Source organism: Betta splendens, chromosome 1, assembly GCF_900634795.4.
Source record: "Betta splendens chromosome 1, fBetSpl5.4, whole genome shotgun sequence".
Taxonomy (NCBI): Eukaryota; Metazoa; Chordata; class Actinopteri; order Anabantiformes; family Osphronemidae; genus Betta; species Betta splendens.
The window spans coordinates 21376612-21394688 of NC_040881.3; the positions used below are offsets into that span (position 1 = coordinate 21376612).

Consider the following 18077-nt stretch of genomic DNA (forward strand, 5'->3'; position numbering starts at 1 on the left):
AGATGGAGAGGAAGAAGCTGGATAAGGTCATTAAGAAGTGCAGCTCTGTCCTGGGCTGCACTCTGGAGTCAGTGAGGGAGGTGGGAGACAGAAGAGTTCTGGCAAAATTCACATCCATGCTGGACCACGAGTCCCACCCACTGCAGGACACACTGTCTGCCCTGGAGAGCAGATTCAGTGACAAACTGATCCACCCTCACTGTGGGAAGGAGAGGGTCGGGCAGTTCTTTCCTTCTTGCTGCTGTCAGACTTTATAATGAACACTTATAACAGGGTGCACATTTCTACCACACTCCCACACACACGCTACATCTCCAGAGCAATTGCACCAGTCACTTTAATATCTCACTCACTTTGTGTGGTGCAGTCACCTTACCTCATTGTTATATGTGCATGATGTTCTAATTTCTTATAATTATTATTGTGTTATTTCTTCTGTATATATGTCTATATGTCTCTGTGCTGTTGTAACTTGGTAATTTCCCCATTGCGGGACAATAAAGGTATTCTATCTATCTATCTATCTATCTACCTTGCATTGAATATTGTCAGGGACTCGAGCAGGCGGCGGACCCACATGCACAGCACGGAGACGAGAGTATAATCAACAAAGGTTTAATATCCAAAGGCACGGTCAGACGGTCCAGGTCATACACAAAAAGGCTCGGTAAAAGTACAGGCAGGGAACAGGCAAAAACTCACGGTCGGTAGATAATCCAGGGTCGGGCAGGATACACGGTGCAAGCAGGAACAAAACACGAGAAACACGAAACACGGGGACTCAGGAAACTAGGGACGCTCAGCTCAGGGATACACAAGAAACACGAAACACTCATGGGACTCGAATACGACAATCTGGCAAGTGACTACGGGAACAGGAGGCGACTAAATACACGGGTGAGTGATTACTGATGCAGCGCAGGTGAGGATAACGACCGGGTGAAACAAGAACAGCTGTGACGTGACATGACTCGGAAGTGAAGCTAGAACACAAAACAGAGACCGGGGGACTACCAAAATAAAACAGGAAACGGAACCTGGAACCAAAATAAGACAAGGAATCAACTAGAACAAAAACACAGATCATGACAAGAACAAAAACACAGATCATGACAGTACCCCCCCCCCCTATGGCGCCTTCCACGGCGCCTACGGAAGCCCCCCCCCCCCGAACCAGGGCGGGCGGAGGGTGGTCCCAGGAGGAGGGACCGAATCCCAACCCCTCAAGGCAAACGAGCAGGGTGGGTGGAGGGAGGACCGGAGGAGGGCCAAAACAAGAGTCCACACGAAAAACCCCAAAGTCCATGAACAGGAAAAACAAAAAAAAGGTCCAGGGATTCCGTCACGGAGGGTGACGGCGTGGCGAGATCCTGCTCAGCAGCCGCTGAGCCGGGGTGGCACTCTTAGTGCCCTTGGGCTGGACCGATGTCCCCGGGAGCCACCCCGAATGGCAACGTTCTCCAGGCGGACGCTGATCCGATGGGCTGAGGAGTCGAGGCGGACGTCGCCGCAGGAGGCAGCGCCATCCGGACAGCAGGAGGCGCCGAGGGCAAGACCACCAGTCCGGCGGCCGAGACAAGGACGAGGCAGGGACCAACGGCGTCCTCCTTGGACCACCGCGACGAGAGGCAGGAACCAGCGGCGTCCTCCTTGGACCACCGCGACGAGAGACAGGAACCGAAGCAGATGCGGTCAGCGCCGGACCGCCAGGAACCGATGCAGATGCGGTCAGCGCCGGACCACCAGGAACCGATGCAGATGCGGTCAGCGCCGGACCACCAGGAACCGATGCAGATGCGGTCAGCGCCGGACCGCCAGGACCCGATGCAGGTGCGGCGAGAGCTGCGACGGGAGCGACCCCCTCCTGGAGGTCGGCAGGAACTACGACGGGAGCGACCCCCTCCTGGAGGTCGGCAGGAACTACGACGGGAGCGACCCCCTCCTGGAGGTCGGCAGGAACTACGACGGGAGCGACCCCCTCCTGGAGGTCGGCAGGAACTACGACGGGAGCGACCCCCTCCTGGAGGTCGGCAGGAACTACGACGGGAGCGACCCCCTCCTGGAGGTCGGCAGGAACTACGACGGGAGCGACCCCCTCCTGGAGGTCGGCAGGAACTACGACGGGAGCGACCCCCTCCTGGGGGTCGGCAGGAACTACGACGGGCGCGACCCCCTCCTGGGGGTCGGCAGGAACTACGACGGGCGCGACCCCCTCCTGGGGATCCGCAGGAACTGCGGCTGGCGCGACCCCCTCCTGGGGATCCGCAGGAACTACGACGGGCGCGACCCCCTCCTGGGGATCCGCAGGAACTGCGGCTGGCGCGACCCCCTCCTGGAGGTGCGCAGGAACTGCGGCTGGCGCGACCCCCTCCTGGAGGTGCGCAGGAACTGCGGCTGGCGCGACCTCCTCCTGGAGGTGCGCAGGAACTGCGGCTGGCGCGACCTCCTCCTGGAGGTGCGCAGGAACTGCGGCTGGCGCGACCTCCTCCTGGAGGTGCGCAGGAACTGCGGCTGGCGCGACCTCCTCCTGGAGGTGCGCAGGAACTGCGGCTGGCGCGACCTCCTCCTGGAGGTGCGCAGGAACTGCGGCTGGCGCGACCTCCTCCTGGAGGTGCGCAGGAACTGCGGCTGGCGCGACCTCCTCCTGGAGGTGCGCAGGAACTGCGGCTGGCGCGACCTCCTCCTGGAGGTGCGCAGGAACTGCGGCTGGCGCGACCTCCTCCTGGAGGTGCGCAGGAACTGCGGCTGGCGCGACCTCCTCCTGGAGGTGCGCAGGAACTGCGGCTGGCGCGACCTCCTCCTGGAGGTGCGCAGGAACTGCGGCTGGCGCGACCTCCTCCTGGAGGTGCGCAGGAACTGCGGCTGGCGCGACCTCCTCCTGGAGGTGCGCAGGAACTGCGGCTGGCGCGACCTCCTCCTGGAGGTGCGCAGGAACTGCGGCTGGCGCGGCCTCCTCCTGGAGGTGCGCAGGAACTGCCGCAGGTGCTGCCTCCTCCTGGGGGCCGGCGGGCGCTGCGGCTCCAAGGGTGACGGGGACTGGAACGACCGCTACAGGGCCGACAGGAGCGGGGACTGGAACGACCGCTACAGGGCCGACAGGAACGGGGTCAGAGACAGGGGTGACCTCTACTTGGCCTACGGGAACGCCCTCAACTTGGCCTACGGGAACGCCCTCAACTTGGCCTACGGGAACGCCCTCAACTTGGCCTACGGGAACGCCCTCAACTTGGCCTACGGGAACGCCCTCAACTTGGCCTACGGGAACGCCCTCAACTTGGCCTACGGGAACGCCCTCAACTTGGCCTACGGGAACGCCCTCAACTTGGCCTACGGGAACGCCCTCAACTTGGTCGACAGGGACAGGAACTGGAACGCCCTCAACTTGGTCGACAGGGACAGGAACTGGAACGACCTCAATTTGGTCGACAGGGACAGGAACGACCTCAACATGGCCGACAGGGACAGGAACTGGAACGACCTCAATTTGGTCGACAGGGACAGGAACTGGAACGACCTCGACATGGTCGACAGGGACAGGAACTGGAACGACCTCGACATGGTCGACAGGGACAGGAACTGGAACGACCTCGACATGGCCGACAGGGACAGGAACTGGAACGACCTCGACATGGCCGACAGGGACAGGAACTGGAACGACCTCGACATGGCCGACAGGGACAGGAACTGGAACGACCTCAACATGGCCGACAGGAACAGGAACGACCTCTACTTGGCCGACAGGGACAGGAACTAGAACGACCTTGACATGGCCGACAGGGACAGGAACTGGAACGACCTCAACATGGCCGACAGGAACTGGAACGACCTCAACATGGCCGACAGGGACAGGAACGACCTTTAACGGATCGACAGGAACTGGAACGGCCGCAAGATGGCCGACAGGGACTGGAACGGCCGCAACATGGCCGACAGGGACTGGAACGGCCGCAACATGGCCGACAGGGACTGGAACGGCCGCAACATGGCCGACAGGGACTGGAACGGCCTCTACTTGGCCGACAGGAACTAGAACGGCGTCCTCCTCTGAGGAGCCGACAGGAACTGGAACTAGAACGGCCTCAATATGGCCGACGGGAACAGGAACGGCGTCCTCCTCTGAGGAGCCGACAGGAACTAGAACGGCGTCCTCCTCTGAGGAGCCGACAGGGACTGGAACGGCGTCAACTCCGGAGCTGGCATGACAGCTTACAGCTGCCGAGCTCGACGGGGAAGACGTCGGGCCTGATTGGGTGGGGCTAACAGTCGTCAGACGGACGGTGCCCTCTGACGGGGACAAGGACGGAACTGGGGTCTGGGCAACACACGACTGATCTGGGGTCTGGGCGACACACGGCTGATCTGGGGTCTGGGCGACACACGGCTGATCTGGGGTCTGGGCGACACACGGCTGATCTGGGGTCTGGGCGACACACGGCTGATCTGGGGTCTGGGCGACACACGGCTGATCTGGGGTCTGGGCGACACACGGCTGATCTGGGGTCTGGGCGACACACGGCTGATCTGGGGTCTGGACTAGGTTCGACTGGGCTGGAGCCTGGAGACGACAGGGCTGCACCGGGGCATGAGTAACACACGGCTGAACTGGGGTCTGGGCAACGCGCGGCTGAACTGGGGTCTGGGCAGCGCGCGGCTGAACTGGGGTCTGGGCAGCGCGCGGCTGAACTGGGGACTGAGCAGCGCGCGGCTGAACTGGAGACTGAGCAGCGCGCGGCTGAACTGGAGACTGAGCAGCGCGCGGCTGAACTGGAGACTGAGCAGCGCGCGGCTGAACTGGAGACTGAGAAGCGCGTGAGAGCAGGAAATCCTCCCAGGGAAACAACCATGGAGCTGGGCAGGTTGGTGCAGGCACGACGATCCGACGGGGCGGGGAGGAGGAAACCGAAACCATCGGCGGTGCGACCGGCGCTGGCGTGGTGCAGAGCGCGTCGCTTAGCTCGTCAGACTTCGCGCACAGTCGCTCATAGAGGCGACGAACACTGGGGTGATCTAACGCGGTGTCATCGTCCTCCAGCGTCAATATCGCCACCTCCACGGCGCAGCGCTGGTCCTCCGGGTTACTAGCCCGTCGGTAATCCTCCGCGAGGATCTCGAAATAAACATGTAGGTCGCTGGGTAGCTCGGCGCAGGTAAACTCCATACTTCCGCGGGAGAGTTATATTCGCCGTAAAAAAAAAACAAGGAAAAACAGTCACTGACCTGACCGGAGGCTAAGTGCTGGCTGGGTCCAAGTTTGGCCAGATTGTTCTGTCAGGGACTCGAGCAGGCGGCGGACCCACATGCACAGCACGGAGACGAGAGTATAATCAACAAAGGTTTAATATCCAAAGGCACGGTCAGACGGTCCAGGTCATACACAAAAAGGCTCGGTAAAAGTACAGGCAGGGAACAGGCAAAAACTCACGGTCGGTAGATAATCCAGGGTCGGGCAGGATACACGGTGCAAGCAGGAACAAAACACGAGAAACACGAAACACGGGGACTCAGGAAACTAGGGACGCTCAGCTCAGGGATACACAAGAAACACGAAACACTCATGGGACTCGAATACGACAATCTGGCAAGTGACTACGGGAACAGGAGGCGACTAAATACACGGGTGAGTGATTACTGATGCAGCGCAGGTGAGGATAACGACCGGGTGAAACAAGAACAGCTGTGACGTGACATGACTCGGAAGTGAAGCTAGAACACAAAACAGAGACCGGGGGACTACCAAAATAAAACAGGAAACGGAACCTGGAACCAAAATAAGACAAGGAATCAACTAGAACAAAAACACAGATCATGACAAGAACAAAAACACAGATCATGACAAATATCTTATGTGCATGTTCCTATGATAGTAATGTCATGTCTTAGTCTTGTTTCCGGTTTTATTTTGAAGCACTTCTTGTCTCACCCACGTCTCAGCTGTTTCCATGTCATTCCCAGTTAATCACGCACACCTGACAGTTATCTCAAAATCAAGCCTGCCTGCTCCTTGCCTGTACTTTTGCCGTGGAAAGACTGGTAACGTACCTGACCGTTTGACCAAGATTAGAGCCTGCTCCTTTGGTGCTCACGTCTGAGAGCACCTGTATAACTCTGCTTGCCTTGCCTTAAGTTACGTAATAAAGACTGTCACCTCTTAAACCACCAACCTGTCCACGCTGTGCATGTGGGTCTGATATCTGCAAAAGCCTGACAAGTAAAGCGGCAGTCCTTTTTTTCACAAAACATTTGTAGTCAGAACTGCCCATATGTTTTTTAACCAATGTTTATTTACCAAGTTTAAATCTGCCAACTCACAAAATCTTCAACATCTTCATGGCTGAGCTTTATAGAACATGTAAAATGTAATATTATCTATCAGCATAGAAACATATAAAACAATGGCCTAATTTTTTGAAAACATGTTGCTAAAAGAGCTACAGACTGTTTTCCTCAGATCAGGATGACCGATGAATCAGAAACAACAGTGCATCCTGGAGCACTGTGGGTTCACCTCTTGTAATGCAGTCCTATGACCTATATAAGGCAGAGAGACAGTCATCATTGACACGAATGTCCTCTTCTGGCCAAAATCCCTTCCACACCCCAGAAGAACAACAGCATGCAGAGCTAGACTGTCACTCATCTGCTCTGTACATACAGTAACACCTTGATGTTGCGTGACGGATCATCTGATCACACACACTTTGCCACAGAATCTGCCTCACAAAGATGATGCGATGCACATTAGGGCAGTCATGGCTCACAATGAGTTCAGTTATTGTGAGGCAGGTTGAGTGGCTGTTATTGTCCCGCAGGTAAAGCAGGCTCTGAGACAGGAAGTCCAATGATGGAGCATGTCTAAACAGCCACAATAAACTGTAATAAATCACTGTTTATACTTGCAAAGATCGGCACAACATTAGAGCGTCTTCCTGGGCATAAGAGCATTAACCGGCCAAGTAGGAGGACGCGATTTCAGTCTCATCATGAACTCAAAATCACCAATTCTTCCTCATCAGGTGTCGATAAGGTCGTGATGTCGCTGCAGTCTAATGAAGCAGGATGCACAGAAAACGTAGCTTTGTTGGCAGGTGATTCTGTAAGTGACCCGACGGTGGCGAGCTGACTGACCTGTCATTCCTTTAGCAAACGCCATGAGTCGTAACGTAATCGACAGTTGTCAGCACTTGGTTAAATAAATGATTTAAATAAACAATTGTTACGTTGGTTAATATTATCAATGTGGGTCTCGTTATGTGTCAAAACACGACCGCAATCCTTCAAGAGTTACAAATATTTGCCGATGTTGCGCTTCAAATGCTCTTGGGCGTTTTAATTTGAAAGTCCGGCGACTGGCCCCGCCCCCGGTTTCCTCTTTTCTTATTTCGTTTTGAAAGTGGAGAAAAAGAGAATGAGTAAATCAGTATATCGCAAATGTGTTTTACCGATTTACGGAAACGAAACACAGCATAAAAAGACGTTATTCAATTTTCATTTTACACATGAATAATGAATTGCACTTCATGCACGGACCCTGGAAGGCCGAACTTTATCTATAACAAGATAACAGGTGCTCGCATTTCAACATACAGTAAAGCATAGAAAACGTTAGAATCTCCGACAGTACGGTGTCCGGCAATGGACATTCCACTCTCACAGCCCTATTACAGCAGCGTAACGGCGCCATCTAGCGGCTTCAGTCTCTGTGCAAGACTCTTAGTTTTACAGCGTCTCCACCACAACCTGTAACACAGACACGTAGTTTATTTGTAGTCAGTCCTACCAAACATGTCTAAATTACCCCGTGTTCATCCAATAATAAACCTTGTCTCTATTCTTTTTGATCTGATGTGACAGTAACATTTCATTCACACTTGAATAAAATATAAATGAATCAAAGCCATACCAAATATTCATATACACAGCAAATATTCATATATTAATTACAAAACAGTCCTACACAACTGAGGCAAAGTTATTGTTGGCGACTCTATGTGACAACAACACATTCATTTGCTTAGTGCAAACATATACAGTTCAATACGACAACATAGTGCAGTGTCTTATACAAATGTAACACTAAATACATCCCCCCGATGGATGGCAAAACTTTATCTATTACAAGATAACAGGTGCTCGCCTTTCAACAAAAACCTTGAAAACGTTAGAATTCCTGACAGTATCGTGTCCGGCAATGGACAATCCGCGCTCACAGCCCTATTACAGCAGCGTAACGGCGTCATCTAGTGGCCATTACAGATCACTGCCCTATAATAACATGAAATACGATGGTGGCATGTACAGTAAGATTGAGGGAGAAAAGGAAAAGAACAGTGAGTAACTCAGTGTATCAAGGAGTTTCACCAGCATCTGAATCTATAACAGCTTGGTTGGATGGTTGGCTGGTCGGATGGTTCAGTGTTGCCATTTCTGCATGTGGCGTATCTTGGCTGACATATTTCCTCCAAAGAGACATACATAAATGACAGGGTATTTATTTTATGAATCAATTACTCATTATAATTAAATCTTAACAACACAAGTTTGTTCAGAACTGTTTTAGAGAAGTTAATTTATCGCACCACTGACTAGTATTAAAGCTTTATCAGTCCCTACCGCTCCTCTAGTCACTCATCCATATTATCATCATTACATGGGTTCTGTGATATCAGACAATGAGCTGCACGGTGTAACATAATAAACAAAGGGCAGCGAGTATTACCTCAAATAGACTGTCTATGGGAAGCATCAGCCATAATCATTTCTTTCTGTATCTGCTTAAAATGATCAAATTGAGCGGGAAACACATCAACATAATTTTAGTAAAATACAACCATCACCAGCTCAGACATGATGATGAGTGAAATCTTGAACTTACTGAAATTCACCTCTTTCTTCAGTTTTATTGATTTCAAGCTGACAATAACTTGGTTTACACTGTTCTTGTAAATGTAACTCTTTTCTAGAGTTTCCATTATCATTATTTATTTGTAATAAATATATAATAAAGTAGAAGGGCTGACTAGTCCATGGAAGTCTTCCTGCATCCACTAAACGGAGACAATTGACGATGGCATTGGCTTTATTAGACTTTATTAGACTTTGTGATGATGGAGTCTAATAACTAAGGCTCCCAGTGAACCCCTGTAGCCACTGGGACGTAAAAGAAGCAGAGGTCCTGGTATTAGTGCTTTGCATACTTTGCAACACGGGTACAGGTGTATTTGTGGTGCATTCACACCACTGATGAAAAAACAATTTGATTAAGTGAAGCTGCAATTAGACATCAGGATCTCTTTGTTTGTGTAATGTACAGTAATACAATGTTCCACTAGTGTTTAGGAAGAAGAAGGGAGGATACATAAAGAATATAGCAACACTGGAGCCACTAACTACAAATGAGACAAAAAAAGCCCACAAATACAAACAGAATGGAAGAATTCAGTTTTTCTTTCAGTTTTTACTCAATAATCAGCGTTCAGACGTTTTTGCTTCGGGGATCTGCATAGGACAGGGAGGCTGCTGAGGTTTGGGGAATGACATGGGTTTTAAAGGTAACAGTATACTTAATTGCAAGCGTCAGAACATCCGAATGGACCAAGTTTTCGGAAGCTTAGATGAGCTGAAAACAACTGGAAGCAGGAAAGACTGGCTCCTCCATCATCACAACAATGCTCCACATCCAGCTGTTGCAGCCTGTAGCTTCCCACATGTTCACGCCTTGTTTGAAGGCAGAACGCTTGTCCCCTGGAAACTTCCCATTACTGCTTGCTGCTTCCTCATTATTCTGCTGCTTCATCTCTCCTGGTTCCTGTAAACGGAGTGGTGGAGCTTCAGTGGTCACGCGATCCAGGAGCGAACACCGAATGTGTTCAGTGAGTTCAGTCTCCGTTTAAAGAGAACAGAGAAGGAGGAAAAGTTAAATAAACACCAAGAAAAAGAAGAAACGTTGAGGAGGTGAGTGTTTAACAACATTACTGTTACTGTGTCTGTTTGTTAATGTAGAGGAAGAAGAGACACGATCCACTTCTGGCGGTCGAACAATGCGGTGAAGTTAGTTTGACGTTGGACATTCAACAGACATTCGACCGAAAGTACCTCCAGACAAGCGGTCCGTGTTTGAACAAGCGATCCGCGTTTCGTGTTCGCTACGCGGACTCAGAACGAGACCGCTCGGCACATGAAGACGTTGACTTAGGGACCGTCGATTTTCAAGAAATTAATAATTCAATACCGTCCAAACCATATGAACTACTGGTTCAAAACCTTCTCTAAAATGTACATCTACATCTCCTTCACAGGGCACACCCATTTTATGAGGAAATAGTCATGTTGCATATTTTTCTATAATATTCTCGTATAAATATTACTGTAATATTTCAATACCGCCCAAACCCTGTGACCTACTGGTCCAAGACCTGCTCCAAAATCTGTGTGTATATCTCACCATCTCAGCCTGGACTCTCTGACTCTGTTGCCTATACCTGCAATGTGAGCTGTCCCTCTGATGAGCTTGTTCCTGATTCTGTCCAATCTTGTCACTCCTAACCTCAGCACTTTCATCTCCACTACCTCCATCTCTGCCTCTTGTCTCTTTCTCACTGCTATCGTCTTCAACTCACAGAGCAGAGCTGGTCTCACCACTGTCTTGAAAACCTTTCTTTTGAGTCTTGCTGACACTCCTGTCACACAACACTCCTGACACTTTCCTCCACCTGCTCCAACCCGCCTGCACTCTCCTCTGCACCTCTTTTCAACACTCCCCATCACACTGAACTGTTGACCCCAAGTACGTGAACCCCTGCACCTTCTTTACCTCATGGCATCAGTGGTGCTCTGGGGCATGAAACCATACTCGACACCAGAACGCTTTTCCTCCATTCTTCAGGCATCTTCTCACTTTCAAACAAACTGGTTGGAAACTCCACCGCTGTCTCTTCTGGACACTTTCACACCTCTACAGGTACGTCGTCAGGACCAACATCCTTTTCACTCTTCATCCTTCTCAGAGCTTTCCTCACCTCGTCTGTTTCTGTTATTTCCTGCTCCACAACCTCCACATCTTTCTCCCTTCTTTCCCTTCATTCTTTCATTCTCCTCATTCATCAGCTCCTCAGAATCCTCCTTTCATCATCCTGGGTTGTTAGCACCTTTCCATCACTGTCTTTAATCACCCTTATCTGTTGCACATCCTTCCCATCTCTATCTCTCTGTCTGGCTAGCCTGTACAAGTCCTTCTCTCCTTCCTTCGTATCTAACCTGTCATACAGCTCATAGTAAGCTTTCTGTTTGGCCTTTGCCACCTCTTAACTCTGCTCTAAGCTTCATTGTAGTCCTGTCTACTTTCCTCAGTCCTTTCTATATCCCACTTCCTTTTAACCAGCCTCTTCCTCTTTATGCATTCATGTACTTCCTCATTCCACCACCAAGTGTCTTTATCTTATTTCCTCCATCCAGATGACACACCCAGCATTTTCCTACCTGTTTCCCTGATAACCTCTGCTGTAGTTTCCCAGTCATCTGGAAGCTCTTCATAACCACCCACAGCCTGCCTCTGCTTCTGCCTGAATTGTTCACAGGTTTCTTCATTCTTCCACCACTCTGTCTTCTATTCTGTCTTTCCTCTCTTTTTCTTCCAGACCACCAGAGTCATCTTACATACTGTACCGCCATGCTCTCTGGCTATACTCTCTCCTACCACCACTTTGCAGTCACTAACCTCTCTCAAATGACCTTGTCTACATAGGATGTAGTCCACCTGCATGCTCCTACCTCCACTCTTGTACGTCACTCTGTGTTTCTCCTTCTTCCTAAAGTAAGCGTTGACTACAGCCATTTCCATCCTCTTAGCAAAGTCCACCACCATCGGTCCTTCTAGGTTCCTTTCCTTTACACTAAACCTGCCAATCTCCTCCTCATCACCTCTGTTTCCCTCACCAACATGCCTATTAGAGTTTGCTCCAATCAATCCCCTCTTTCCTCTGGGTATACTCTCTATGACCTCATCAAACTCACTCCAGAATCTCTCCTTTTCTTCTAACTCACAGGTACTTGTGGAGTGTACCCACTGACTACATTCACCATCATCCCTTCGAGTTCTAGCTTTAGGCTCATCACCCTGTCTGAGACTCTTTTCACCTCTAGAACATTGTTCACAACCTACCCTTCAGGATCACCCCGTTATTCGTTTCTCTTCCTATACACACCATGGTAGAATACACCACTTTCCCTGTCATTGCACCAACGTTAAGAGTTCAGCTCAGATCTATGCTCCTGCCTTTCCTCTTCTCTCTCTGTCCACAAACCCTTCTGCCTGCTCTCCTTCGACCAACAGTGGTCCAATTTCCACTGGCACCATGCAACATGACCATTTCCTCATATAAATGGTTGTGCCCTGTGAAGGACATGTAGACACACAGTTTGGAGCAGGCTTTGAACCAGTAGGTCAGTAGGATTATTCATTTCTTGAAAATCCAAACTAATGTATCGACGGTCCCTAAGTCAACGTCTTCGTGTACCGAGCGGTCTCGTTCTGAGTCCGCGTAGCGAACATAAAACGCGAATCGCTTGTTCAAATACGGGCCACTTGTCCGGAGGTACAACTAACTTCACCGCGGTAAACGACCGCGAACCAGATGTGAGGAGTTAATGTTTTTCAGGGTGTGGTTCTGGTTGTTATTTGTCTTGATTCTGGTTCTAAGCTCACAGTCGGTGGTACTGACCGCTCAGACTGACGGAGGTCCAGAAATGTGGTGGTTTTCTGCTTTCCTGTTGATGTTCCTGTAGTTTTCCAGTGTAGCATATTTGCAGTTGCCAGACTGAAATAGACACACTTAAATCACCACTATGTTAACGTTTCAAAAAATACATTTCAATTTATTACAAGTGGTGACATAATATTATCAGCAAGAAAGAAAGGACAGAGCAGCGGTGAGAGGTCACCTGGTCTCCTGCAACAGTATCAGCCTAAGAACCCCATCGTCCCAGACATCATCAAGTCATCCATCGGTTTGTGGGGCTCTGCCCCTTTAAGACTGAGGCACGAGCTTAAAGACCCTGATCCTATGTCAGCTAGACATCTGGTTTCGTTCTAACTTCTGACCTGATACCAGTGGACAACAATAAGTGTTTACTCAGAAGTAAATGTCTGTATCCTGGAGTCTATCCCAGATATTCCTTAGACCATGACTCTGCCAAAATACAAGGGTTATAGAACAGTCATTGCAACCTGTTAACATGACCAGAACAGATCATTGATTCTTCAGAAGTGCAGCAGACACATTATATAAATATATATAATAATATATAATATATATATATAATATATCCGTGACCTGGCCCCGGATAAGCAGTTGAAAATGGATGGATGGATCACACCAGTGACCACATTAACTGGTGACCGACTGGTCCCTCTTCATTTACCTGTTGAAGGCAGGAACCAGCCCGTTTGTTCTCTCTGAATCTGGACTCAGATTCACTTTAATAGGAGTCACAGCAGGTGTTTAGCTCTGAATCTGTGTTTTTTTCAAAAGATGAACAATTTTTGTGTGGAGGAAGAGGACGGATCAGAGTCTCCAGGATCCAGATGTGTGACTATGAAGAATGACTGGTCCAAATGTGAGTCTCCATCATTCAGTCCTGAACCTGGAGCCTCAGACACAAAGTAAGAACTGATCCAAACTCACTGATATGAATCATTGTTAGTTTATTCTCTGATCTTATAAATTGACTGTATGAATTTCCAGGATGTTCATGTTCTTCTGGATGAACTTCATATGTGTAAACCTAATCATTAAGATAAACATAATGAAACAACAGAGAAATGATTTGTCTGGTCTCAGTGTCTCTAACAGCTGTCAAACACAGAGAACAGCTGGAATCTGATCTGAGAACTGATATAAGTGTGAAACGTTTTGATGATCTGCAGCAGCAGTAGTTTGTGTTTAGAGCCACAGAAATGACTTTGATAAGAGAATTGATTTGTGACTGATGTGATATGAATGAAAACGTGTTTGCAGAGTCCAGAACCAGAGACAAAGAGCAGAACCTCCAGGACCCAGCTGTCTGTCTATGAAGAGTGACTGGTCCAAACCTGAGCCTATTAACTTCACCATTGAACCTAGAGTCTCAGACAAAAAGTAAGAGACAGTTTCTACTGTTAACTGACCTAATGGAGGATGAAGGCAAAATGATGTCTAAACCACATCTTTAAATCTCCCTGCCATTACACTATAGAACCATACATTCTGTGATGTCAGCATTTCATCTTGAAGGAAAGAAGTGATATTTGACATTTTCATTGTATTCTACCAGATCCAGCCTCTTTCCCATTGAAGGCTGGTGTGTGTTTGTGTTTGTGTGTTTGTGTGTGTTTGTGTGTGTGTGTGTGTGTGTGTGTGTGTGTGTGTGTGTGTGTGTGTGTGTGTGTGTGTGTGTGTGTGTGTGTGTGTGTTGTGAGAGAGAGAAAGGGTCAGAAAAAGGTCATATTTTGTTTGAAGACTTAGGGATGCTGTGTCTTTCAAGAGGTGCTCGAGTAAATAAATGTGGACTTTGTTGTACACAACACCAAAACAACTGTTAGCTGTATATAACTGTGTAGCACCCATGTATGCTGGGATAGAGATAACGTTAACCCTGAACTCTCAGAGCAACATTTCCATCCTCTGGTGGAAGCAATACGTGTCCTTGTGCGTTTCATTAAGTTCCTTTATCCGGCTCATGAAAGTTAAATAAAGATGTCATATTCTTCTGTAAGTCCTGTACGCCATGCATACATACATATGTTCTTCAGTAAGGTACGTAGACCGTATGATTGTGTTAGTATTACAGGAGTATGGGGTGCCGAATGTAAAAGGAGCACCTATAACTAGTTTTGTCACATTTAACTAAATGACACATGTTTTCTCAAATTTAGTTAAATGTGCAAAAGTCTAAACATAAATGTTAAATCTAAATGTTAAGTGTTAAATCTAAATTCAAATGTTAAATCTAAATGTTAAGTTAAAATGTTAAATGATTGCCGGGTGTAAAACTGAATATTTAAGTAGCCTCCCCCCTATTATCCCAGATCGGTGACGCAGACTCAAACACCTCGAACAGTACACATAGCGATTATTTAACATTTACATTTAACATTTACATTTACATACATTTAGACTTTTGCACAGTTAACTAAATGTGAGAAAACATGTTGTGTCATTTAGTTAAATGTGAAAAAACTAGTTATAGGTGCTTCTTTTACATTCAGCACCCCATACAGGAGCTCAACACCACAATAGTTTGATCGCTAATGTCCAGATTCATTCGTGACAGATCTCCTAATTGTTATTGGAATGTGTTCTTACAGTGTGTTATTAGGTAGTAGAACAATTTATCATGTGAGAATAGTTTAATTGTATTGGCATTTTCAGAATTACTTATGAAACCTTGATATTCACATGCATTTGATTTTGTTGTTTAATCATTCTTAACCTTCATATTGATTTGAATGATAGAATAATCGCACTGTGTTTGTTATGTTATGGTATGCTAAGTCACACACGTCATTGATTAGGTGGTGATGCAGGTGTTACATCATGTAGGTGTTTTTCTATCAGGTCCCATCAGAGACAAAGATATGATGGACCTGGACCTGGACCCAGCTGTGTGTCCTTCAAGAGCGACCAGTCGAAGGATGCTGATAATAATTTCAATGACCAACCTGTTTCACAGTCACAGTGAGTTGTTTTCACTTTGAATCATTCTGAACAATTTGATGTGAACTTTCTCTGATGATAAACATTTGTTTCTTGTTCTGGTTGATTTGTGTTTGAAGTGTTGATGTGAAGGAGACGCTTTCTTCACTCTGATCATTGATCAAATCTCCATCCAGCAGTAGCTAAAGCTCTGATCCTGTAGAGGGTCTCAGAGGCTGCTCCTCTTTTAATGAAATTCTGACGTCAAAGGAAGTAGCTGATCATCTCTGATCAAATCTGTTTATTGACGTCTCTACATGAAGGTTTTGGTCAAATGTCTTGAAGCTTCTTCACTTGCAGCAGTAAATTGAAGTTACTACTGGAAACTTCATTTGTGATGTTCACTTCATCGCTTCATGGACCTTTACCTTGTGTGTGTCTCTATGTGGACTCATTAGTGGGAGAGCTGAACAGCTCTCGCACTATTGTTATCTTCGGTCTTTATTATCACAGTGAATGCTGCAAAGCATTCACTGTATTGTTTTTCTAAGCTTTATTATTATCACAGTGAATGCTGCAAAGCATTCACTGTATTGTTTTTCTAAGCTTTATTATTATTATCACAGTGAGTGCTGCAAAGCATTCACTGTATTGTTTTTCTAAGCTTTATTATTAGTGGGAGAGCTGAACAGCTCTCACACTATTGATATCTTCGCTCTTTATTAGTGGGAGAGCTGAACAGCTCTCACACTATTGAGATCTTCGCTCTTTATTATTAGTGGGAGAGCTGAACAGCTCTCACACTATTGATATCTTCGCTCTTTATTAGTGGGAGAGCTGAACAGCTCTCACACTATTGATATCTTCGCTCTTTATTTTTCTTCTTATTAGTGGGAGAGCTGAACAGCTCTCACACTATTGAGATCTTCGCTCTTTATTATTATTAGTGGGAGAGCTGAACAGCTCTCACACTATTGTTATCTTCGGTCTTTATTATTATTATTCTTCTTCTACTTATTCCGCCCTTTTTTTGATTGCTATCTACTTTTTAACGCTTCATCGTAGAATCGTCGTTCAACTTTCTAAACGTGTGTCATCTTTAGGAGATGTGGGCTATTACTTTTTATGTTTTCAGCTTTTCAACTTTTAACGTTATTCAACTTTTTTCATCGTTTTTTTATAATGGTCGTCTATGGGAATCATCGTTCAACTTTCTGTCAACTTCCCTCTTTTCATCAGCGTCTATCATCGTCATACTTTGGCGTAGAAACGTCATTTCAACGTCAAAAGCGTCTATCATCTTTCAACGTTCTCCGTGTAAATCAGCGTCCTCGTATCTTTTATAGTTTTCGACTTGTGAGCGTTTAAATATCGTGTGGTTTTTGTTAAATTTTCAGCTTTTCCATTAGTGTGTATTGGGTCAATTAGAGTGTGTGATGTCACAGCTACAGTGAGAAGGTGCGCTTTTTTAAGACAGAACTTCTGTCTCTAACTCGTCACTACAGCCACAATTTTTACTCTATCAACATAATTACTTCACTAAATCGTAGTCATACTTGTCTTCTTTCTAATGATGTGTCTGGATATACCCTCAGACCTATACTTTAGTCGCTATCGACCTCAAAGCGCAGAGAGATCCTGAAATTCTCCCATAGACTCTAATGATAATTTTCGGCAGACGTCTGGGGAGAAAAACAGAGGAGACATATTTTGAAATTGCGACTGTGGCTACAAACGTTTGTCCTCAAACATAAAATTCACACCATTTGCTCATTGAAGCCTTGGGACTCGAAAAATGAAATAATCTTTGTGATAACTATTATGGTTTAGCTGGAACAAGCCTGTTCATACAGGGTGAAACTCTGCTTTTTACAGAGCAGAGTGAGCCTGATTTTCCCGCCTTTTGTCTCCATGGCGACGGCGCAGCTGCAGATTTGACTGACAGGTCAAACTGCTGATGCTCAGTGTACAGAGCAGTTCCATGCTTGTTACTGAATAGTCAACCACACTATTGGATTGTGTAGTGATTAAGCACGCACTTCCTCTAAATCCTTTCAAAATAGAAGCACCAAGCCAAATAATTAGCTTTAATAGCAGTATTTCTGCTTTTAGATGGGTAATTATGACTTTTTAAAGATAGATTAACAGTTTAGTAATTACCCACACATGCTTCCTCTAAATCCTTTCAAAATAAAACCACCAATGCCAATTATTAGCTTTAACTGCACTGTTTTTGCCTTTGAATGGGTAATTATGATTATTTAAAGACTAATTGACAGTTACGCTATTACCCCCACACATTTCCTCTAAATCCTTTCAAAATAAAAGCACCAATTACAATTTATTACCTTTAATGGCAAGATTGATTAGAAAATTTGTGGTTCTGAATACTTGCCAATCGTTATAGAG

The 18077-nt window shown here is 47.1% G+C and overlaps 1 protein-coding gene across 1 annotated transcript in view; it reads left to right on the forward strand.

Moving 5' to 3' along the window:
• Positions 1-9850: 9850 nt before the first annotated feature.
• The window catches only part of LOC114846366 (NACHT, LRR and PYD domains-containing protein 12-like), a 105551-nt gene continuing 97324 nt past the window's right edge, over positions 9851-18077 (forward strand). The window contains exons 1-4 of the mRNA XM_055507607.1: positions 9851-9951; positions 13527-13657; positions 14013-14132; positions 15591-15710. Of these exons, the coding sequence (XP_055363582.1) occupies positions 13527-13657; positions 14013-14132; positions 15591-15710 (371 nt within the window). The 5' untranslated portion in view covers positions 9851-9951. The remainder of the gene's footprint in view (positions 9952-13526; positions 13658-14012; positions 14133-15590; positions 15711-18077) is intronic.